Below are 25,786 nucleotides of genomic sequence, written 5' to 3'. Positions count from 1 at the left end.
GAACTAAAAACAAAACTTGAATCACAAAGTTCACAGATTTTCGCTAATTCTTAATGTCTTCATTAAACACGTCTACGGCTAAAATAGAGAGTCTTGTTGTATCCGAGAAGTGGAGCACCAATCTTTATATAATCACCCTGCTGAATCCTTCGCGCATCAACCATCCGTTTCCACTGACCACCAATTACGAGTTGTTTCTCAGGCACGGATTCACACACAACGATACATTCCCACTTGTTGCCACAGTTATCTATAACTGCCATCATATATGAGTTTTCTTCTTCAAGGCCTCCTAAGCAAAACCCTTATCCTCCAGCTTCTGAAATATTATGATTAATAAATGTCAGTAAAATTGCAATTAATTTATTGAACATGTTTCAAAATTGATAAAAGACGATGCTTACCAAAAACCCAGAATTTACGTCATATTCAAACAAATGCTTCTCACATGATATTTCAAATATCGAAGGTTCAAGACGGAATGTCAACTCGTAAACGGAGGCAGGAAAAACACCATGGACAAGATGAGGAACGACATTTCTATCAATTGAGAATCTAATGGGAAGGACAAAAGTAGGAAAGTTAATTTTTCTCTTAACCCTGCGCTTGATTTTTTTTTTTAGGCTTAATAGTAGTTTCGCCCCCTAACTTTCACGAAGTTGCGATTTTTCCCCCCTAAGAAAAAAAACTACAAAACCGCCCCCTAAGTTTTGCAATTTTAGCAGTTTTGGCCCCCCAAGACCAATTTTTAGTAAAAAAAAAATAAAAAATAACACGTGGCACCTCACTTAGGGTGCCACGTCAGCGTAGATCGAGTCAAAATTGATCTTGGGAGCCAAAGTTGCCACAAATGCAAAACTTGGGGGCAGTTTTGCGGTTTTTTTTCTTAGGGGGCCAAAATCGCAACTTTGGGAAAGTTAGAGGGCAAAAACTGCTATTAAGCCTTTTTTTTATTTGAAACCTTCCTAACCCCAAGAAAACAACCGTAACCCACGCACCAAAGGTAATTTCATAGAAATCACGTAGAGCAGCCCAACCCCTTGTGAAAAAAATGTTTCCATTGATTCTCTCAACCCTAACATCAAATTCGTTGTGATTCTTATCAATCAAAACAACGTATCTGTTAATCTGGTCGCCAAACTCCGACCCAAAACTATGGGATATCATCACAGCACCCTGCATATATACATTTACATCGTCGCTAGAACAACCATAAAACATCAATAGAAAATTAAAATAGTCACACATGTAAAACTACACAATCAACTTCGTAATCTATCGTGTACGTCCTATACTTCAAACGAAGTTTGTTGATCGTCTTGTCAATCTCTGTGGATGGGCTACGGATCAAAGGTCCTACAAGCAAAAAAGAAAAACTTCATGTTAGAAGCTGAAACGATACAACATGCTGCAAAGCTGAAACGATAAAAGGCAAAGCAAAATATGATGGTAGAAATATATATACCAGTGATGTAATGGTAGGAGAGAAATGCGGTGAGAGGACGATTGGCCATGCTTCAGACAGGGAAGTGAAGTTTCTGTTTTGTGAGGATCTTGTTTGGAAAAACGCAAATGAACCTGCTAACTAAACACACGTATATATAGTTTCAGACCAACTAGTCCCTGCACCCGTGCTGCCGCACGGGTCATACAAATTGCATATGTGTAAATCCTAAAAGCCAATTTTAATAGTAAGTATCAAACCTTGAAACACAAAGTTTATAAGTGAGTTAATACAATTGGGGCACAACAAAATTCAATTCATGATAAATTGCGAAAAACTTCTTTGTAACCGAGATTTAAAGTATTGTTGATGCAAGCCCCATCGTGGCAAGTTTTACATTCACATTCAAAAAGAAATTGACATATTACATACACAGCTCAAAAAAATAGTTACTAATAGTAATTAACAAATGACTCCTCAATTACCCATATCTTAAAAGCCAAAACACATTACCAAACCTCTAAAACCATATGAGATGAGACAAAGAAAGAAAAAAAATAGCATACTTTTGTAAATTTCTACGCATATGATAAATTTCTACGCATATGATATGTATAGAAAATGAGAAAAAAAAAGACCTCGTTACAACACCTATGAAAGACCAAAAGAAAAACTACTGCTAAGTCAATGACAACTAAAAGTTACATTGATTTTGTCTTTTATAGTTTTTTGCCAAAAGCTTTCAACAGTTATTCAAGTAACATCCCTTCAGAATTTATTTTTCCAGTTTTTCCTCATTTGACAAAGAATTTAAAGAATACAAAAATGAAATTAAAACTAAGTCAACAAAGAACATATAAATTTCATCATAACATACTATTAGAAGACTTTATTTTACTTACATGTTAATCAATATCCACCGATAACCATATTCCATTTGTTGATTTGTTCATGAAACATAATTCATCAAGAAAAATAGCTTGGTTTCGTAAAAAAAAAATAAAAAAATAGCTTGGTATCATCAACTATGAAAAAGGAGCCATAACTTAACATTCACACGCAGCAAATGAGAACAAAAATTAAAAAATATATAAGAGAGCATCTTCAAGTATACCATATTTAAGTGAAGTAGCCAAGCAATCAATGTCATATGATCTTCATTATTAAGTGTTTCTTCAACAGTCTCATCGGAAAAATGGCTTTAAATGAAAATAAAATGAAGTTCGGGTAATTATCTTTCCAAATAGTAAGGAAAAAAATTCAATGACTGAACGTTGAAAATCCAGCTCCACTACATTCTTTGAATAGAATCTCTAGATTAAATAAGACCAAGAATAAAAGAATTATGACATAATCAAAACTCAAATAGACAAATGGATTCAAAAAATAATGGATACCGTCTGTTCTTCCAACAACTGAAGGCAGCAAATGTATTCCCCATGTGGATCAAAACATATTGGTATCAACAAATGTGCCAACACAAAATAGAGCCCACAAAATCCTTCTTTGACCATAAATCTAGCTGATATCAGAACCATGAACAGGAGTTTGCTGCAAGAATAAAAGAAGAGTGTGAACAATAAGGACAATAAATGAATTGATCAATGGGGAATGCATGGGACCCTATGAACATGGACATTGAAGCATGCATATACAATGAGCTTGATTTTTTAGCAAACAACTTTTAGAATATGCAAACTAAAAAGGTTGATTAAACAATAAAAAATCATATAAGCATAGTAATGGATAAAAAGCTGGAATTACCTGGCAAGAGTAGGTCTCTTCATTCAAGTTGGTAGCTTTGAACAGTCAACACATTAGCAGAGTTAATTATCTCCATGGATAAGAGTGACCTAATTAACTACAAATTTCACTTCAACAGAGAAAGAAGTTAAATGTGTTCTTCATTATCATCAAAGTATCGCACTCACAGGCCATGGTGATCTTCAATCTCAACCATTGACCTGACCGGAGGCTTGTGAGACACATCTGCTACAGCAGTGACACCAGCAGCACAACAACCACGTCCATCAAGAGCAGAGCAGGTTTATTCCGTCGCCTGACCTGCAGAATCTGATACAGTAGGCGCTCCGGCTCTGACACGCGCTCCTTTCGACGCTCCTTCGCCTCCTAAGATAGCATCATAAGCAACCGCAAATAAACACAGAAGAAGATGAATTATAATAGCAGTAGTACAATAATAAATAGATGAAGAACTAATAACAATACATTATATTAAAGTGCCTTTTATTAGGTAAGATGAAAAACTTGATTTGGACACAAAAACCATTGAAACTGTAATGCCTAAATAGATTGTTGTTTTTAAATTTAGCTAAAAAAACCATAAAAACGATTAAAACACGACAGAAAAATAACATGGCACAGAATAATGAGTATCGGTATTCATGTCTGCTACTTGTTATTTGTTACCTATGCGATTCTTCCATTGCCAACTCGAGTCAAAATCGTTCTTCTTAGAATTCGAATCAGAAATTGAATTCCTTCAAGTGTTATGTTCAAACACACTTAGCTTTATTCATAGTTTCAAAGTCACTTAGCAACTTATCCTGATTAGACCGGAACCCACCATTCTTTTTGTCACTGGAAATTCTGGACAACATTATCGTTTACACATTAGAAAAAAATACAAAAAATTAAGCAATTCAATGTTAACTCATGGAATAATTTTTTTAAAGGAAGAATGGAATAATAATAATAATAATAATAATAATAATAATAATAATAATAATAATAATAATAATAATAATTCTACAAAAATGAACAAAAAACTCACAATTGTAACTTCCAGCGTTGATCTTCCCGTCCATTTCAACACCATGTGAGATGCGATCTATTATAAACCCTAAAGTAGAAACGAATCAAAAATCAAAATCATCAAAGGAATCATCAACTAAAATCGAATTGAGATAGTATAACCAACAACGGAATCGCCGGTGAAATCATCAATTTTTTTAATTAAAAGAAACGCATCTAAAACACTAATAATCATTTGAGAAAGCGGCATGCAGAATAAATGAGTTCTCCGAAACGCTGTGAATAAGTAACTGCAAAACAAAACAAATATGAAAATCGTGAATGAAATCATTAACCGAAATCGAAATGAGAAAGAAAAAAATCAAATATGAAATTGACAAAGAACGAATTTAATACCTCCAATTTTATTTTTATTTGAGTTGATTTTGAAAACCACCATTGTAAAGGTCTTCTCCGTCTTCGGCTGATGCAAGTACGGGGTTGGAATTATGGAGAGGAATCAGAGCGGAGTGTGTTGGAAAGATGCAATACATCCTTTCAGAAAATAAGAAGAAGAACCAAGGTCTGTGTTTGTTGTTTTTTGTTTGGAACCAAATTCTTAATCAATACGTTGTGTTGTAGCAAAGGAGAGCAAAACTCTCAACTGATAGAAACCAGCCTTTGTAACCGCAAGGCATTCATTGTAGAATGGAGAAAACCAAAGGACTGTGGCTGTGTGCATTTCAATCATAGCCTTTGTAACCGCAAGGCATTCATTGCATAATGGAGAAAACCAAAGGACTCAAAAATCAGAATTAAATGGATTAGGGTGAGGGAATTACCGCAAGGGAATCTAGGGTTAGGGCATTAGATGTACAAGATAAGCATTAGTGGAAGCGAAATTACAACACCAAAACACCCACTGGTCAAGTGGTTAAATTGCTTGGATGGAGGCTATGGGTTGCGAGTTCAACTCCCTGCAGAGACTTTTTTCAGAAAGATTTTTTAACTCAAAAAAGGCAGGATTAGGTTTAGGTTTAGGGTTTCAACAGAGACTTTTTTCAGAAAGATTTTTTAACTCAAAAAAGGCAGGATTAGGTTTAGGTTTAGGGTTTCACAATGAGCATGCATTGTGAACCTTGGTATTATATATTAAGATAGGGTTCCACCATTCTCTTCACACCAATATGGCCTTGAGTTTCTATCTCTTTAATGCCCTACAAGATTGAAAAAATATTACCACTAAATATTTCAAGCAATATTAAACAGTAAAACGTATAAGAAATGTTTGAAAATTGCAAGAATGTTTCAGAACACCGAGTCCATTATAAGTAATGTAAAAATGAAGTAGTGAACCTTTCAAGCAACATTGGGCATTAAAAAGTATAAGAAAGCTTTAAAGATTGCAAGAGTTTTTGAAACATTGTGGAATAAGTCCATAATAAAAGTAGAGAAATTCTTAGGTGAACTCTCACCCAACATGTCATCCTTACACCCATCCAATTAAAACACTTCTATCTTCTCCCACTCTTCCCATGATTTTTTTTCGGTTTAATTTCTCTCTCCAACAATGGTGAAAGCAAGGAAATTTCTATTTATTTTATTTTATTATTATTTTGATGAGGTGTTGTGTTTTAATTGGATGGGCGTAAGGATAACATGTTGGATGAGAGTTCACCTAAGAATTTCTCATAAAAGTAATGCAACAAATAAAAAAGTGAATAATAAATATTAAACACAATGAGAATTTGGTCCCATATGCATAATTATATTATGGGCCATTGACCAAATAGAAAAAAGTAGAGGAAGAGGAATGTCATATATAAATATATACAGACACACACAGGCACATATAACAATTAATAATCTCAACAATGTAAGAAATAAAAATTATAGTCTATGATATAAATATATAAAAAAATCACAACTTTCATTGAAAAATCACAATTTATTCCCATAATAAGTAATGGGTGTTGGGTGGCACTGTAACAAAGCACCCCCCATTTACATATAAGTAATGGGTGAAATTTTTTAGATGTGTTAACTACAGGGTGTTTAGAAGTCGAAACGATACAACATGCTGCAAAGTCGAAACGATAAAAGGCAAAGCAAAATATGATGGTAGATATATATATATATATATATATATATATATATATATATATATATATATATACATACCAGTGAGGCAATGGTAGGAGAGCAATGCAGTGAGAGGACGATCAGCCATGCTTGAGACAGGGAAGTGAAGTTTCTGTTTTGTGAGGATCTTGTTTGGAAAAACGCAAATGAACCTGCTAACTAAATACACATATATATAGTGCAAGTATGGACATGGGAAAGGGGTGGAGTTTTAATCTGCATAGGGATCTGAATTGGCATGTTTGGAAAACAAAAGGGACATTATTCTGCTTAAAACTTTTACGCCTTTTTATCGATTAATGGAGCATTAGAAGAAGGTAGAAAAGGGCAAAATTGGAATTTCCCCTTAAGTGGTGTATATAAGACAAAACACATTTTTCTTTCATTTTTCCTACTTCCTTCTCTCTCTAAACAAAAATCTGATTTTTTTTTCTCCCTCTCTCTAACTCCCTTACGGCTCCCTCCCTCTCCCTTCAGATGCACATGTGGCGCGTAAGCAGGATAGTTCGTGATGAAGTAGCAGAAGAAGTTGGACAACTTATAATTACTCTCTCGCATCAGTATATGACTTATCATATGTATGTATTTAGTACTCGTCAATGGTACTATTTTCAGAGAAATAAGACGAGTAATTCTATACTATTTTCAGAAAATTTTATTATTGTAATTTTAATGTATCCATTATCAAGTTTAACGTGCATGCTAGATATCCTAGATAATTTCTAGTATGGGTGTTACAAGCACTCAAGTGAAATTAATGCTTGATCATTGGAGGGAAAAAATTAGGTTAAGTTATAGCTTGACCAAACAAGATTTAGAAAGAAAGATCGTTAGCATCCCAAAGTTGGGATTGTATTTTTAAGAATTAATTAATTATTGTTTGCATCCCAACGTTGGGATAGAGTCTGGATTTCTGACAGGTTGGATGGTGCAAAGGCTCGATTCAAAAGATTTAAAATAAGTTGTTTCGACTCTATTCGTTTTTTTTTTTTATATTTTCTTAATTAAAAAAAGTCGAACTAATATTTAGCAAAAGGAAATATCAATTCGACATTGTCATCCCTCTTTTCAGCCAACTTTGTTAAAATTGTTTATAGACCATTTAACATTAAGATGGTAGGTCCAAAAATGCGTGACATCAAACATGATTACTTAAACACATTTTGTTCTTTTAGTTTTGAGAGCAATGAATTAGGACAAACCAACTAAACATTAAACATCCATATAAACACTTTTTGATTGAGTTTGGTTGAAAGTTTGCCAAATTAGCAAAAATAGACAGCCGGGACCAAACTTCATTATTAACATTTGTATTGTTAAAATATTAAAACTATAAATAGGGCCTAAAAAAAAGTATTAGGATATTAAACGTAAAATTCAATAAATATTTATAGATTTTTTTTTACCTTAATAAATGGTTTTTGATATTCTTTAAAAAAATATGATTTTAGATGCGTAAAATGGTAAGGGTTTTGAATTTTATGAATGAGTGATGTTTACATGTGAAATTCATTTCAGTACCGAAAAATGAATGTCTCCGTTGTGATGATTAGTCTGTTCATAAAGAGTAATGGTTAACAAAAACCTCACCACTATTGAGCTTGTACAGTATAGGAGTTTTGAAATCAAACCAAACATTACAACTTGTGAGAAATAAATCACGATAACAATGGAGTACGCAAGAAAACTTGAAGAGGAAGAAGAAAGAATGTAACATTTATAATTAAATAAGATTTATAATTAAGAAACCAAAAAGGTTTATATAGTAAAACTTAACTCGCCAAAACAAGTATTGTTGTTGAACCATATGATGGTTTGACGAAAGTCTAGTAATAGAAAGTCATGCAATATCCTGCTCTGTTTACACTACTTGACCCCATTCACTAGCTTTTTTTTACGGGCTTCCCATTCACTAGCTTATACAATGCAGGTAGTTCTATTAGCTCCTCCTCCTCCTCCTCCTCCTCATCGTCATCATCAGAAATCCAACCATGGCAAGGAGTATGCCTCTTGTGAAAAAGCTTCTCAACAGGTTGTGAAGACTTTGTCTGAGGAGTTTCTGCAAGAGGGATGACAGTAGTATACAAGATGCTCAAGTTATGCTTCAAAATTAAATAAAATTAATTAGCAAGATAAGAAGTTGATTACCATATCCTATTTCTATTGATATAGTCTCTATAATAGCCTTGATGGGAACTTGGTTGTTATTTTCATTGGTTTCTGATACAGTTCCTACAACCTGCCCCTCATCCTCATCGTCATCATCAGAAATCCAACCATAGCAAGGTCTACGCCTCTTGTGACAAAGCTTCTGAACAGGTTGTGAGGACTTTATCTGAGGAGTTTCTGCAAGAGGGATGACAATAATATACAAGATGCTCAAGTTATGCTTCAAAATTAAAAAAATTAATTAGCAAGATAAGAAGTTGATTACCATGTCCATTTTCTGCTGATAGAGTCTCTATAATAGCCTTGATGGGAACTTGGTTGTTGATTTCATTGGTTGCAGATACAGTGCCTACAGCCTTCCCCTTCTCCTCATCGTCATCATTAGAAATCCAACCACGGAAAGATCTACGCCTCTTGTGACAAAGCTTTTCAACAGGTTGTGAGGACTTTGTCTGAGGAGTTTCTGCAAGAGGGATGACAGTAGTATACAGGATGCTCAAGTTATGCTTCAAAATTAAATAAAATTAATTAGCAAGATAAGAAGTTGATTACCATATCCATTTTCTGCTGATAGAGTCTCTATAATAGCCTTGATGGGAACATGGTTGTTAATTTCATTGGTTGCTGATACAGTGCCTACAACCTTCCCCTCCTCCTCATCGTCATCATCAGAAATCCAACCACGGCAAGGTCTACGACTCTTGTGACAAAGCTTTTCAACAGGTTGTGAGGACTTTGTCTGAGGAGTTTCTGCAAGAGGGATGACAGTAGTATATAAGATGCTCAAGTTATGCTTCAAAATTAAATCTAATTAATTAGCAAGATAAGAAGTTGATTACCATATCCATTTTCTGCTGATACAGTCTCTATAATAGCCTTGATGGGAACTTGGTTGTTAATTTCATTGGTTGCAGTGCCTACAACCTAGATGGAAGGTGGATTACTTGGTTGGCTGGTGGTGGATGAAGTGTCAATGGGCAGTTCGTTAACAGTGTCTACAACCATAATGGAAAGTTGATTACTCGGTTGATTGGTGGCGGCTGAATTATCGACGGGCTTGATGGGAAGCGCAATAACAGCTTTGCTTGTAACTGATGCAGTGTCCACTATCATAGGAGGTTGATTACTAGTTTCACTGGCTGCTGATATAGTGTCAACAACCTGACTAGGTAACGATGCATCATCGGACACATCCATGTTTATAAACTAACTTAGTAGCATAAATATTTATGAAAATGATTAGAGGAGAAAGAAATAAGAAGTTGAAGAGTGCAGTTTTTGAGAGTAAATAACAATAATATTATAAAGCCTCGGGATCATTGGTTCATCATAATAACGAATCTTTTCACAAGCAAGCCTTAAACTTATAATTATATGTTAATCGTAATTACTAAGGACAAGTTTCTCTTTAGCATATCACAGCTCCTCTCGAAGTCAGTGAGTGTATCCCTCCAACAACCACACCTATTCTCAAGGGTGATTGCCTTTGGGGCCCTTGAAGATCGAAACTTTATGTGTCCCAAGGTTTGCTAGACTATTCTCATGTTTCGCAAACCTTGTCTAAATTCACTTGATCGGATATCAAAGCTCCGCGTTCGCTTTATGAATTGATATCTGTGATGATGAATTAACCATTATCAAACCCTCCGCGTTCGCTTCCACAGTTTGATAATAATTAATTCATGTTAAAACGGTGAATTTAGATTAGGAATTAAGGTAACAAATAATTAGGGTTTAAGGCTTGGCTTGATCCGGATTACATCATTAGACTTATCCGACGATCCCAAGACAAAGAAGTCTACTCACTCATGTTCATCGTAGACATGGGGGAAGAAGAGACAATGCGATAAAAGTAAATTACAAAGAAGAAAGTAAATAAAGAACTTTTATTGAAATAAAGACTTGAAATATTCAAAGTAAAGGTGAATGTTTATGGTGGAGAGCTACTCTATTTATAGCTTTACAATTGACTTAAAAACTAAGCAACTAAAAGGATAAAACGGTAAAGCAGCAATAGGGTAACTTGGGCCCGAAGAAAAAGCAGCAAAAGTGAATCTGGGGACGGGCACGGCAGTGCCACATGTTGGCACGGGCCGTGCCAAGCTTCTGAGTATGGGGGAACATATTTTTGTCCCGTATCTTCGTATTCTTGCGCTGTATTTGCTCCAGTCCTCTTTCTTTCGCTCCAAGGCACCTTCCACCATATATTCATTCCTAAAATAAAATAAAAGACAATTTAAAGTAAAATATTCTAAAAGGAAATAAAATGCAATATAATTAAATCAAATCTTATTTAAAACTAAACTAAATAATGCATTAAATTAGACTATTCTATGACTCATCAGGCACCTTTCGAGGCCTTGTATGGTCGGAGGTGTAGGACTCCGTTGTGTTGGTTTGAAACAGGTGAAAGTGTGGTTTTAGGACCAGAAATTGTTCAACAGACTACTGAGAAGGTGAAAATGATTCAAGAAAAGATGAAAGCGTCCCAGAGTCGACAAAAGAGTTACCATGATAAGCGTAGGAAAGACCTTGAGTTTCAAGAGGGAGACCATGTGTTCTTGAGGGTTACTCCAACGACCGGTGTTGGTCATGCATTGAAGTCAAAGAAGTTGACTCCAAAGTTTATTGGTCCGTATCAGATATCGGAAAGAGTCAGGACGATGGCGTACCGAGTGGGTTTACCACCGCATTTATCGAATTTACATGATGTGTTTCATGTGTCGCAGCTGAGGAAGTATGTTCCGGACCCGTCCCATGTGATTCAGAGAGATGATGTACAAGTTAGAGACAACCTTACGGTGGAGACCTTACCTTTGAGGATTGATGATCGCAAGGTGAAAACGTTGAGAGACAAGGAGATACCTCTAGTGAGAGTTGTTTGGAGTGGAGTAACTGGTGAGAGCGTAATGTGGGAGCTAGAGAGTAAGATGATGGAGTCTTATCCAGAGTTGTTTGCTTGAGGTAAATTTTCGAGGACGAAAATTCTTTAAGTTGGGGAGAGTTGTAACGCCCGTCGTAAATTATTTAATTATTTAGAAATATATTTATATGTATATTTATATGATTTATGAATTTAAGTGATTTATGAGGTTTACGTGATTTTATGAGAGATATATGATTTATCTGAAAATTATGTGATATATGCGATGTTATGATTTTTAGAGATGTTATGAGGTGTTGAGACTTATTTTATTATTAAATAAAATAAGATATGAAAATAAAATAAAAATATTAGAAGTTGGGCTGTGAGGTGAGATGAGTAAGTTTAGAGGTGAGTAGAGTAATGTGGAAATATAAATAGGGCAGACATAAGTTAGAAACAGAGTACGTGCGTTTTTGGAGAAAAAGGGAGAAAAGTCAGAACAAGAGGAGAACAAGGGGAGGGCTACGATTTTCTGCAATAACCAGGTAAGGGTGAGACTAACTTTCAATATTATCAAGGGTATAATTCTGTAGAATGAATTTAACATGATTAGGTTGAGATTTTGGGAGAATTGGGAATTTAGGTTATGATCGATTTTGATGATTGAACCATGAAAAAATGTTAGATTGATGCAAAACCTGTGTACAGACCTTAGATATTACCTAGGGTGATAATTAGATGCTATTTGGATGAAAGAACTATGAGGATAGGTGAAAACTTGTGATTTTTAGGTTTCTGGCCGTACTAACATTCATCGCTCGCAACTGCGAGCAGTAACACTCGCAATTGCGAGCTAGGAACCCAATCACTCGCAACTGCGAGTAAGATCGCTCGCCACTGTGAGCTGAACCAGGTACTCGCCACTGCGAGCAAAGTCACTCGCCACTGCGAGTTGGGCTGTTAGTTGCCCAACATTGTTCCGATGCGATCCTTTCGCACGTGTAGTCCTGAGTTGATCTTGGAAGTAAGAATGAGGGTTGTTTAGGATGTTTCCAGATGTTACAGAAGTCTGTTTATAGGACTGAGATGAGTAGTAATGTTGCATGAACAATGTTATGATGTTTTATGATATTTATGTTGATGTAATTCATTCCTTAAATGATGTTGAGACATCCCAGCACTGTTATATGTTGTAAATCTGTTGCTGTTCATTGCTGCTGACCTTTAAAGTCTTAAAATTGCATGAGTCGGTCTAAGTTGTAAGAATTAAGAAGTTGTCCATGATTATGGGATTGTTTAAGATGTTCACGTTGTTGTCTAAGTTGTAGGAAGATTGAGTCCATTGCATACTCATTAAAGATGGGGGCTTTAGGCCCGACGACTTTATGCTCAAATTACGTTGGGGGCTTTAGGCCCGGCAGCTTTATGCTCAAATTACGTTGGGGGCTTTAGGCCCGGCAGCTTTATGCTCAAATTACGTTGGGGGCTTTAAGCCCGACAACTTTATGCTCACTTGATGAAGAGCCTAATTACGCTCATATATGTTGTTGAATGGTACCACATGCATTTGCATATCAAGAAGTTTCACGATGGTTTAAGTTGTTAAGTTGTTAAGAGTCGCATTGTCAAGTTGAGTCGTGTGGTCGAGTCAAGTGCTAAGTTGAACATGATGTCTTATGATGATTATAAGATGATAAATGATTATTGTTGTTGATGTTTATGATGCTCTGATGATGATGTTTGTTTATGAATTGATATAATGCTAAGTGATAAATGTTTGATATGTTAATTATGTTTTATGTTGTTAAATGCATTTTGATGAATTATATGCTTAATTTATTGACTGTGAAATCTCACCCCCTTCTGCTTGAAAATGTTGCCCTTCGTATGGGTAACTTGCAGGTAACAAAGACTAGAGGCATTCGTGAGTGGACTCCTCATTGTGTCTAGGTGCTATGACACGTAACGGGATGGGGCTTGCTTTCTTATCTATTCCTTACGTGTCTTTTCATGAATAAATGTTGAACCAAAGTTTATGAGATTTCCTAATAAGGCCTGCGTGCCAAGACTTTTATCATGTTGAACTATTTCCGCTGCGTAGTTTCAGATTTTATGATGTTAAAATTTTGAAGGATAATTATTATTATCTAACTTATGACTTTCAAGCAGTATGTGACATCCCTTTTATGAATTAAATACTCTGATTTATGTGAAATTTTTATGTTGGGAAAATGGGGTGTTACAAGAAGGGTCCTGATCCATAGGCTGGAAAGACATCCCAAAAGTTCAGTGATCCAACTTTGCTTTTTTTTTTCAAGCATTTGGCCCAGCTCTCCCAAAAGGTTAGAAACATCAGATGAGGTATCAGGTAACTGATGCTGCTACTCTTTGCAGCGGGCCAATTCAATTTGCAATAACTTAATTTTCAAAGAAAGATTCTCGCAGTTTGGGCACCTCTCTGAGGAAGAATCTTCAAAGGCAATCTGAGGAATAGTAATTAGTGTTCAATAATCACAAACCAAATTTTTAAAAAAAAACAAAAAAATTGAATCTTACATTAAAAAGAGGACCGCTCTCTGTACCATAGAAAGCAGCATCGGCATCTTCCAATGAATGAAACCCTTTAAATGAATTGTATTTAAATCCTGACACTTGTTTGTTACATTCATTCCAGGGGCTGTAAATTCGAGGTTTTCTACAATTCCAAACAACATAGTGTGAAAAACTTTCTGCAAGTAAACAACACAAATCAATTATGGAAATGCTTAATAGGTCCAACCAACATTCCAATTAATTACCTCACCCTTAACAAAATTCCAAAAAAAAAAAAACTCACCCTTTCTAGGAGTATCCTTTTCAGGCGTAGACTTGCAACGCAATCCAGACATGGCAAAATTCTGTAAAGAAAGACAAAATTAGCAGCATCAAGCATGAGGAATAGAAGGGATTCATGTTAGAAAGACAGGAGCACACCCAAGAAAGTAGTGTTGCTGTTGCTTATGCATCACAACCTTCAGTTTCCCGAAAGATTCACAAATGTTATCATAAATGGTCTTTGCCCAATTCACCTCTTCAAAGGCATTCATGTCTTCGACCATTCCCTAAGAAGATACACATGTCTTCTGGGGATCGGGGGAGCACAACAAAAATCGCTCAATCAAAAAATAAGAAAGAAGTTGTTTGAAATTCAGATCGACTTTGCTCGTCGTTTATCGTCATTTTTTCCAAAAATATCTTAATACTTTTTGTTTTTATTTGTCCAGAACCGTCAGGATCAAAATTTTCTTTCAACTCATAAACAAACTCCGGAAATCTTTCTGCAGCAGTGTATTCTAAACTATTCCCGGTATTTTTAATACCGAGGACTTCAGCAACCTCTTCAGCACAGAAAGAAAAGGACACGTTATTGTTGAACACAAAGCTTTTTTTTACCGGGTCATAGAATTCACAAAAAGGGAAATTAAAGAGGCAGAGCTCTCTCTTCTATATGTAACTTGTAACAAATTGTAGAAAACAGATTATTTCATTAACACCTTTTTTTCACAATCTAACTGAAGGTCCACGAGTGCTTTTAAACTTGAGGCAACTTTAAGAGGCTGCTTTAAACTTGCAGGCTGCTTCTCTTTTTTATCCTAGAAAATAAAATTAACAAAATTAACACTAAAACTTAAAAAAAAGAGTTAAAATCACTAAACAAAGTGACTTTATTTCATCCATAGTTGATGCAATATTAACCACTTATGCACACTGAAATTTCTACATTAAACAAATCCTAAATTTGAGCAAATGAATAAATTTGGGGAGGAGATTTTCACTAGCAACTTTTTGACCATATATATTAGTAAATGTTTTTAAGAGGGAAAATCCACTTTGTATAGCCTACAAATTTTCTGAAGTAGAGAAGTAATTGTTAAACGACAGTGAAAACTTCGTACTTATAATATGATAATTTTAAAAAAATTGTTTTTAGAATCTTGTTTTCTAAAATCGAGTCGAGCCTAACCACATTTTAATATGATAAATATAGAGTTATCAAAGATTCATTTAGTCACATATAACACACTAAGATCACACTTCTAATATTGTTTTATAAGTGTGAATTGAACAGTGTTGTTAAATATCTGGTATAGTGCCGGCATACCAGTATAACGTATTGGAATTTTGGCTATCCGATATGAAAGCCGGTCCTCGATAAGTGTGAATTGAACAGTGTTGTTAAATATCCGGTATCATGCTTGATAGCCAAAATTCCAATACGCTATACTGGTATACCGGCACTATACCGAATATTTAACAACACTGTTCAATTCACACTTATAACACAATATTAGAAGTGTGATCTAAGTGTGTTATATGTGACTAAATGAATCTTTGATAACTCTGTATTTATCATATTAAAATGTAGTTAGGCTCGACTCAATTTTAGAAAACAAGATTCTAAAAACAATTTTTTTAAAATTATCATATTATAAGTACGAAGTTTTCACTGTCGTTTAACAATTACTTCTCTACTTCAGAAAATTTGTAGGCTATACAAAGTGGATTTTCCCTCTTAAAAACACTTACTAATATTCATGGTCAAAAAGTTGCTAGTGAAAACCTCCTCCCCAAATTTATTCATTTGCTCAAATTTAGGATTTGTTTAATGTAGAAATTTCAGTGTGCATAAGTGGTTAATATTGCATCAACTATGGATGAAATAAAGTCACTAGATCCAGAAATAAACCCCAATTTTGTTTAGTGATTTTAACTCTTTTTTTAAGTTTTAGTGTTAATTTTGTTAATTTTATTTTCTAGGATAAAAAAGAGAAGCAGCCTGCAAGTTTAAAGCAGCCTCTTAAAGTAGCCTCAAGTTTAAAAGCACTCGTGGACCTTCAGTTAGATTGTGAAAAAAAGGTGTTAATGAAATAATCTGTTTTCTACAATTTGTTACAAGTTACCTATAGAAGAGAGAGCTCTGCCTCTTTAATTTCCCTTTTTTGTGAAGTCTATGACCCGGTAAAAAAAAGCTTTGTGTTCAACAATAACGTGTCCTTTTCTTTCTGTGCTGAAGAGGTTGCTGAAGTCCTCGGTATTAAAAATACCGGGAATAATTTAGAATACACTGCTGCAGAAAGATTTTCGGAGTTTGTTTATGAGTTGAAAGAAAATTTTGATCATGACGGTTCTAGACAAATAAAAACAAAAAGTATTAAGATATTTTTGGAAAAAATGACGATAGACGACGAGCAAAGTCAATCTAATTTCAAACAACTTCTTTCTTATTTTTTGATTGAGCGATTTTTGTTGTGCTCCCCCGATCCCCAGAAGACACGTGTATCTTCTTGGGGAATGGTCGAAGACATGAATGCCTTTGAAGAGGTTAATTGGGCAAAGACCATTTATGATAACATTTGTGAATCTTTCGGGAAACTGAAGGTTGTGATGCATAAACAACAGCAACACTACTTTCTTGGGTGTGCTCCTGTCTTTCTAACATGAATCCCTTCTATTCCTCATGCTTGATGCTGCTAATAATGTAAACCATGTACTCGTGGACATTCAAATATTCGCTGCCTTTGAAGTAGTTTCCATTGTGGAGCTCTATATGGATTATGAAATCTTTGAGTTTGCATCGTCTACTTAAACTGAAGACCGTTAATGTTGTAGGAATGCATGAGGTTTATATTGATACCAAATAGCACAGATCAAACTAAAAACAAAAGCATAAATGCAGTTTGTGTTCCATTCGTTCATGTCTTAGCGGTGGTATCTTCTCTAAGGATGCACACAATTTAAGAATAAAAATTAATTTGTACATTTTATTGAAAACCTCACTTTGAAGTAGTGTTAAAACACTAATTTGACAGTAATAGCATTATTCAATGATTTTGATAAACTAACCTTATGGAATGTAGCGTCGGATTCCCATCCAAAACTTGATGAAGACTGACCGTCAAATTTATCAAGCGTAGCTACAATATGTTTATGTTGCTCTTGAGAGGCATAAAGGACATGCTTATGCAATTGAACCTTAATGGCAGACATTGCATAACAGTCATTATTCACCGAGGCAGACCTCATGTCTGTTAACTGCCCAGGTGACATGCCAGGATATACTCGATACAAATGCATGATGATGAGATAGTCCAGCACCGAGTCTCCCAAGTATTCAAGTCGTTGTAGGAAAAGGAATATATCATACAAAAAGTGAGACAAAAGAAAAACATAAGTAACACGAATAAAGGCCACATTTAGATAAACAACTTAATTAAGCGCTTACATCATAAGCTTTTATCATATAAGTGCTTGTGTACAAACTATTTCTATAACAAAAGATATAATAAAGTTAAACTATTTATGTATATGCTATAAGCTGCTTTCATAAGCTATCCTGGAGAGCTTATGCAATTAACTCTATAACAAAAGATATAATAAAGTTAAACTAGCTTCTTTCATAAGCTATCATGGAGAGCGCTATCATGGAGAGCTTATGCAAATAAGCTGAAAAAAACTTATGGACATGTCATAAGCTGTTTCCATAAGCTCTCCTAAACAATCTTAAAAGTGTTTTTGCCAGTAGATATGCTCATATAAACCAATCCGAACTGACCCTAAGAGGAAAACATGATTAATCATGAAGATTGTAAATGATTAATATTTAAAATTGACCATCACGACTTGAAAAAATGTAAGCTAATCAGTATTAAGTTGAAATTTTTTTTGTCTTACATTGATACATATCAGCTAATGTCTTGTTTCCATATTAAGAATAATAACAATAGTACGTACCTGATAGCATCTAGGCACGTCAGGAAGCATGTAAGAGCCATATGTCAAAGCTTCTACTAATAGAGAACGATCCCTGAACGAATACTTCAATAGGGATTCTAGAAATCTGACATTAACTAGATTGTCAGGACAAGCAATGAATTCCCTCTCATAGGGTTTAATATTAAAATTGACTTTGATCCCAATCCAATCCATAAACAACAATGCAGCCATCTCACCACCAGCGCTAAGGAATGCACCAATTAGTGCTTCGACAACATCAGCAACAACTTTCCGTTTCAATTCTCTATCTCCGCGGGTATATATTTTTTCTCCCATTCAAAACTGTCTCTTCTAATTTAAAACTTCCTGATTTAGATCCAGGAATGATCCAGGTCTTCGGATCAAAAGGGTAATTCCGTATGAAGCCCTGTAACTCAAAAGAATAGATAATCAATAACATAACTAATATTATTATCCACAAGTTCAGTTTCAAGATAATAAGGCAGAATGAATAGCCAAATGATTCAACATAATCCTCATTTTATAAGCATTACAGTTCGAGAACACGTTACTTGGTATGGTAAGTATTGTACAGGTTCCAAATTCTAATTCTAATTATAATCTTTTACAAACTGCCACCAACTAGTTGAGAATGATGTTTTTGGTGCTAAATAGTTGAAAGAATAGCTCTCAACATTTGGCATTTACAAAAAATTGTATAGAGAGAATCCCATGATTATAGAGATTAAATGTGGCCTTATACCTAACTAATCACATCAGAGATATATATATATACATGGAAATTAACAATATATTTACATTGAAGAAAATAAGGGACATAATATCCCAATCAAATATTCTATTTATATACAGGTGGACGTTCTATGAAATAACATCAAATAAAATATGAAAAATGCTGAAAAGATAGCATCATAAGAGATGTAAAGCATAAAAGATTGAAGAATAACATATGAAAGAGGGGGAAAGAAAGAATACCGGAAGTCTAAAATCGCAACCTAACTTAGAGAGCGCAGCATTACAAATGATCTTCTCCCTCTTCACACTAAGAAGACCCTCGTGCTGATTTTGATATATATTAAAAAGTTGTTGGCTAACATCATATTTTAAAAAAGAATCTCCAAGTGTCTCTAGTGACTCATAATGAAAGGTCTCCTTGCATGAATTTGCGGTCATTGCTTCCAAGACCTAAAATGCAAAATGCAGATACCATCATCAGTGCAAATATCTTTAAAATGTTTGAAAACTTACAAGAAAACCACACATTCAGATACCACCAAGACAAATTAACCAAAAAATGCAAGCGGAGGAAGTTCCAAACCAAGTGTCTTCTCAATATATGCAATGTGTATTAGGCAGTGGTGAATAAAAGTAGAGCAGAATGAACTCTTTACCTTCAACGTCCAGAGTTCAGTGTTTTCTACTACAACTTTTGTTTCAGAACCACTTCCATTATTAACAAATTATTTTAAGAGAAAAATGCAGGAAAAAAATCTATTTTCTCTACAAATTTTTAGCTATTAAGGACAATCAATAGATAGATACAGAATTCTTTATTTTAAAAAAACTAGAAATAAAAAACTAGCCCACCTTGAATGTTTGAATCTTGTTTTGTGGGCAAAAGAGGGAACGCTGAAGCAGACTGGATCGCTGAAGCAGCAGTGATTAGCAATGTGTAATGTGTGACTTTTTAGTTCCCATAACAATAAATAGTCTTTTCCAATCTTAAGAAAAAGTTGGTATACTAAGAGTTAGATTTTAACATTCTCTCCATTCTCTCAGTTTGGAAAGATAAACACACAGAAAATATTGAAAAAGGTTGAAAATAATTAATGATGGTGGGACCATTTAATATGAGCATTCAATATTTAATTGTTGTGTTTATCTCTCTTACTCCATTTATTATGAGCATTCAATATTTAATTGCTCTACGTGATTTCTATGAAATTACCTTTGGTGTGTGGGTTAATTAATATTTAATAAGAAATGTAAGTTAACGATCGATTTTCTTGGTACCACCCAACCAATTCAATTTCAATGAATGAATTTTCAAAGTCAACCCAGTCATTATGTAAATGTTGACATTTACAGATGAACACACTCATATAACTTGAGTTTACATAATGAAAACAAAATTTGAAGTTGAAAACATCTTTAAAAAAATAATCAAATGATATTGCCCCAATTTCAAGTGAAAATTAAGATTCTCCATAGTGATGATGAAGAGAATATTTTAATAAACAATTCAATGAGGTTTTACTCCAACAAGGCATTATTCATCAAAGTTCTTGTGTCGACACTCAACAACAAAATAAAGTGGCTGAACGGAAAAAAAAAATCATTTTCTTGAAGTTGATAGGGCATTATTGTTTTAAAGTAAGGCTCCAAAGTATCTTTGGGGTGAAGCAATCCTTACTCCAACATAATTGATGAATAGAATACCTAGCAAAATCTTGAATTTTAAAACCCCATGTGATGTTTTCACAAATGCTTTTCCAAATAAAAACTTTCAATGCACTAAAGATATTCGGGTGCTTATGCCCTTGTTTTACGAGTTGGCTTATCACTACTAATCATCATAACAATAATAGAAATTTGAGGACCACATAATCATAAATACGGAACAGTGAAACACAAACAAATGCTTGGTAACAAATTCATTCATATTCCCCAAAAAAGTAAAGTACAATGGTTCAGAAGTGAAAGGCAGTAGTATCATCATTCATGCAAATGACAAGAAATTGCAAAGAGAAAAGAAAACTAACCATTTCAAGAAGCCAAGAAGTCGAGAGAGACGAAGAGATTAAGGATACAATTTCCAACGGCTCTATAGACCCCAACCTATTTAAAATTTATATTTGCTATAAAATACACAAGTTCCAATATAAACTTGTTACCAAAATGTTGCGATTAACTAACAAAAAATATTTAATTAATATTTGCAACGGTGATAAAAATAATTGATTAATAACAGAAAATAATTAATTGATATTAATTTGGATTTTGCATCGTTGTTAAAAATAATTAATTAGTAACATAAAATATTTAATTAGTATTGAAATTTTATCTCTTAATTTAACCTTCAATTTCCTGCAAAGTGGAACTAACAAAAAATATTTAATTAATATTTGCAACGGTGATAAAAATAATTGATTAATAACAGAAAATAATTAATTGATATTAATTTGGATTTTGCATCGTTGTTAAAAATAATTAATTAGTAACATAAAATATTTAATTAGTATTGAAGTTTTATCTCTTAATTTAACCTTCAATTTCCTGCAAAGAGGAACTAACAAAAAATATTTAATTAATATTTGCAACGGTGATAAAAATAATTGATTAATAACATAAAATAATTAATTGATATTAATTTGGATTTTGCATCGTTGTTAAAAATAATTAATTAGTAACATAAAATATTTAATTAGTATTGAAGTTTTATCTCTTAATTTAACATTTAATTTTGATACAAGTTAACCATAAAACAAGGTGGTTTTGCAGGAAATTTTATTTTAAATTATCGATTTATTATTTAAAAAATTAAAAATATTCTAATTAAAATTAATATCTTTAATTCTTCATTGATAACATTGTTTCAATACATGTTTAACTTTTTTAGAGTGTCAAAGCAAAGAAAAAAAATTAATTTTTTGGTGAAACATGTTTGACTAATATCTCCTATTTTATTTTGTTTCTAAACGTCTACTGTACTACTCTTAATTGGACCATTCTATGTTTGTGATATTACAATTTCCAACGGCTCTATAGACCCCAACCTATTAAAAATTTATATTTTCTATAAAATACACAAGTTCCAATATAAACTTGTTACCAAAATGTTGCGATTAACTAACAAAAAATATTTAATTAATATTTGCAACGGTGATAAAAATAATTGATTAAATCTAATGAGGAAGTATCTGAAGGAACTAACAACGATCCAGTCTGCTTCAGAATTTACGGCTAAATTCTGAAGGGATTGTGAAACTTGTGCGGTTCCTCCTTTCCCAATACAAGAGTATGAACTTCACATATAACAAAGCTCTTTGAGAAAGGAGAATGCTAGGCTGAAAGATAAGGTTAGTAAACTTCTTTCGTTGATGATATTTTAAACAGTTCATATTTTTTGCAATTGTAAACATATAATGAATACAATTGTAGATGAATAACTTTGAAAATGAGCTTGAAATCTCCTCTCTCACTTGTAAGTATATGTATCATTTTTGGAATGTATGTTCAGAAGTTTGGCTCCGAATGCGGAGAAAAAGAAAAGTTGATATATATACTTACAAGTGTGTGTTGGTTTCCATCAAATTCAAAGGAATGAAAATGATTTATTTTGTTTTTTCCTCTTCGGAATTCCTAAACGGTTCGTCAATGGGTTTAGCATCCTCCAATGGTGGCTCCTCTTCTTCTTTCTCCTTCTTCTCGTTGACGTAGTCATCTTCTTCTTCTTCTTGAAGTTTCATGAGCCTCTTTTGTTTGCATGGTGAGAAGGAGAAGGTGAGTCGTCGCTACTGATTGCTACCATTGTTGTTCACTTCACCGCGTCGCATCGCGCCGTCGAAGATTCAAAAACCTAAAAAGTAAAAGAAAAGTGTAATGCACCAATTTTGATTCTTGGAGTAGGAATATGGTATGACTTAAAATCTTGATGTAATGTTTTTAAGTCATACCATATTCTTACTCCAAGAATCAAAAGCGGTGCATTACTCTTTTCTTTTCCTTTATTAGTTTTTGAAACTGCGATGATGCAACTCGGTGAAGTGAACAAAAATGGTAGCAATCAGTAGCGACGATTCACCTTCTCCTTCACTTCCGCAAAAGGAAGAGGCTGATGAAACTCCAAGAAGAAGAAGATGATTGCATCGCCAAGAATAAGGAGAAAGAATATGAGCAGCTGCCATTGAAGGAAGTTAAACCCATTGGCGAAACAGTTAGGGTTTCCGAAATAGGAAAAACAAAATAAATCATTTTCATTCTTTTAAATTCGATAGAAACCAATATACTCTTGTAAGTATATATATCATTTTCCAGATTCACTTACACATACATTCACTTATGCACACATACATTTACATCTACTAATTATTTATGTATTTGTTACATTATTATTAAGAAAAAGACAACAAAACTCTTTGTCCAGAGAAAAAAGAGCTTCAAACTGAAAATATCTTTGTAACATTGTTGAATATCATACTTTGTGAAACTTGTGTGGTTTCCTTCTTCCATAATACAAGAGCATGAACTTCACATGAAAACGATGAGCAAGGAGAATTCTAGGCTGAAAGAAAAGGTTAGTAAACTTCTTTCGCTGATGATAATTTAATTTTAATTAAATATTAATGATAAAAAAATTCATTTTTTGGGATAAAAATAATATTTAAAAACTTTGTCTGAACTAATTAGTTTAATTTGTGAACAAAAAATTAGTTTTGGCTCATCAATTGAATTAATTGGTTCAGTTCAGTTTTTAAAATATTGTTTTTATCTCAAAAAATGAAAAAAATTTATCATCAATATTTGATTAAAATTAAAATATAATCAATGAAAGAAGTTCACTAACCTTTTCTTTCAACCTAGGGAAAGGATGACCCACCTATAATGATATTTTAATATGGATCTCTTTTTTCCCAGCACAAAGAGCGTTGTTTGTTATTTGCTCTCGTGTTTTTTTCTTAATAATAATGTGACAAATACATAAATAATTAGTATAAATTAATGTATATGTGTATAAGTGAATGTATTTAATCTAAAGTGGCTAGTGGAGCTCCCGAACTTGCAGCATAAGAAACCAAGGTATATAAATGTAGATGTTTTCAATAATGATTTTTGTTTGTTTTTAAAATTAATATATCAGTTCTAAAATATTCATGGATAAAGACCCTTCACAATGTAATTGGTGATTTTGTATTTAATTTTATATGCATAGTATCTTAACAAATAATTGGATCCTTTGAGGCTTTTGTCACTTTTTCAACTTATATGTTTCATACCATATGTCATTGCTATTTATATATTATTTAGTGTATAGTAAAACCGAAACTATTTGAACATTTATTTATACAATGAATAAGAACACTTAAATTTCATGAATGTGAGACTTGTGTGAAGAAGAAAGATATTACAAGGAAAGAAAAAGAGAACCAAAAAAACTGAAAACTAAAAGATTAGAAAAATAGGTTATCACGTGTACTTTTTAATGAGTCATTTAATTTCGGTTCTGCAAAATCATTGGTTCTCAAAAGATTACTTCTTACACATTGTCCTGATTTTGTTTTCATTTCTGAGCCCGGGATGGATTTTGCTGCTTTCCTTCCATCTTGGCTGCATACAAGGTTATCAAAATCGGGACTTTACTTCAAGTCGAAAGGGAGTAGCAAAATTGGGACTCGTAAAATCGCAATCAAAATCGAAGGATTTTACTCAAGGACTTTTGTAGAATCAATGTAGGATAGCAAAGTCGGGACTCGTAAAATCGCAATCAAAATCGAGGATTCTACCAAAACAAAAATAATGTTAAATATATGTTATAAATATTGTATATGGTCATAAATGTCTAAAGTTCAAAGTCCACAAAATACATATACATAAATGTGGGAGAAGTGAAGGAATGAAAATTTTTGGCCTTTCGGGTATTTATAGAACGGATCATGGATTCAAATCGGGTCAATTTACGAATCAGGTCAAAAATTGACCCTTATAAAAAAAATGAACAAAATCCTTCAAAATCCATAAAAATCCTGCGATTTTGAATGGATTTCACGATTTTGTGCGATTTTGATAGGATTTTGCCTGTTTTTGGGACTTTGCTATGGATTTGAGTCGTTGAAGCTACGCAAAGTCGCAAAAACCAGGATTTTGAGACTTAAGTCGGGTTTTTGATAACAATGGCTGCATAGACTAGATTTTAAGATTTTTTCCTTCAATGAAAGAAGAAATCTTATACCTAATCTATGGTGTATATGTTCTTTGCATCTCAACCCTTTCATAACTAGATAAATAACTTTGATCTTCTGCATCTCCCCACTAGAGGAGCTTTCGTCACATGGGACAACAGAAGGTCTGGCAGAAGACACACTAAAAGGAGACTTGATAGAGTTGTTTGTAATCAATCTTGGATTGATTTTTGTTCCACTATAGCAAGCACTACTCTTGTGAAAGACAGGTCTGATCATTATCCTCTTTTGTTGGATTTTAAAACTGATAATATACAGTTTGCCAGCAATTTTAAATTTCTGAAGATGTGGACTATCCACAAAGATTACAAACAGTTCATTAGTGATAATTGGAATGAAAGAGTTGTTGGTAGCCATATGCATATCCTCAGTACCAAGTTGAAACACCTGAAATCAAAATTGAAGATATGGAACAAGGAATTTTTTTGGTAATGTTCACAGTTATGTTACTGATGTAGAACTTAAACTATTCACTATCCAAGCCCAAATTTAAACCTTAGGTCACTCTGATTCCCTCATGAATGAAGAAAGATTAGCTCAAACCAACCTTGATGAAGCCTTAGCCAGATAAGAGATCTTTTGGAAGGAAAAAGCTATAATTAGCTGGCATAATGGTGATAGAAATTCCAAATATTTTCATAGACTCACAAAAATCAAAAACAGAACAAAACTGATTTC

General features: G+C 33.6%; 2 protein-coding genes across 2 annotated transcripts; both read right to left on the bottom strand.

The window, feature by feature from the left end:
* Positions 1-292: 292 nt before the first annotated feature.
* On the bottom strand, positions 293-1,514 carry LOC146913653 (uncharacterized). The gene is made up of 5 exons (XM_085720967.1): positions 1,466-1,514; positions 1,287-1,356; positions 962-1,201; positions 405-555; positions 293-319 (listed from the first exon to the last, which is right to left on the bottom strand). The coding sequence occupies exons 1-5, from the start codon at positions 1,512-1,514 to the stop codon at positions 293-295; spliced, it is 537 nt and encodes a 178-aa protein (XP_085577093.1).
* A 12,242-nt stretch (positions 1,515-13,756) lies between these two features.
* LOC146913652 (endoribonuclease Dicer homolog 2-like) lies at positions 13,757-19,599 on the bottom strand. Its single transcript, XM_085720966.1, has 9 exons — positions 19,591-19,599; positions 19,125-19,334; positions 18,453-18,555; positions 18,148-18,421; positions 17,259-17,541; positions 14,909-15,007; positions 14,212-14,272; positions 13,932-14,104; positions 13,757-13,858 (listed from the first exon to the last, which is right to left on the bottom strand). Exons 1-9 carry the CDS (start codon positions 19,597-19,599, stop codon positions 13,757-13,759), a joined length of 1,314 nt encoding a protein of 437 aa, XP_085577092.1.
* Between the last annotated feature and the right edge of the window lie 6,187 nt (positions 19,600-25,786).

Source organism: Medicago sativa, chromosome 6 (assembly GCF_051527215.1).
Source record: "Medicago sativa cultivar Bolivia chromosome 6, Bolivia_mono, whole genome shotgun sequence".
In the NCBI taxonomy this organism is placed as follows: domain Eukaryota; kingdom Viridiplantae; phylum Streptophyta; class Magnoliopsida; order Fabales; family Fabaceae; genus Medicago; species Medicago sativa.
This window is presented reverse-complemented; position numbering and strand designations above follow the sequence as displayed.

What these genes read in the sequence shown, in the direction of transcription:
- LOC146913653 (XM_085720967.1), bottom strand. Translation starts at nt 1,514, where the DNA reads ATGGCCAATCGTCCTCTCACCGCATTTCTCTCCTACCATTACATCACT. An exon ending in CTCCTACCATTACATCACTG is followed by an intron (nt 1,357 to 1,465) that starts GTATATATATTT and finishes TTTTGCTTGTAG; the next exon opens with GACCTTTGATCCGTAGCCCA. An exon ending in CTTCGTTTGAAGTATAGGAC is followed by an intron (nt 1,202 to 1,286) that starts GTACACGATAGA and finishes TGGTTGTTCTAG; the next exon opens with CGACGATGTAAATGTATATA.
- LOC146913652 (XM_085720966.1), bottom strand. An exon ending in GACGTGCCTAGATGCTATCA is followed by an intron (nt 17,542 to 18,147) that starts GGTACGTACTAT and finishes TATATTCCTTTT; the next exon opens with CCTACAACGACTTGAATACT. An exon ending in AGAGCGGTCCTCTTTTTAAT is followed by an intron (nt 13,859 to 13,931) that starts GTAAGATTCAAT and finishes ACTATTCCTCAG; the next exon opens with ATTGCCTTTGAAGATTCTTC.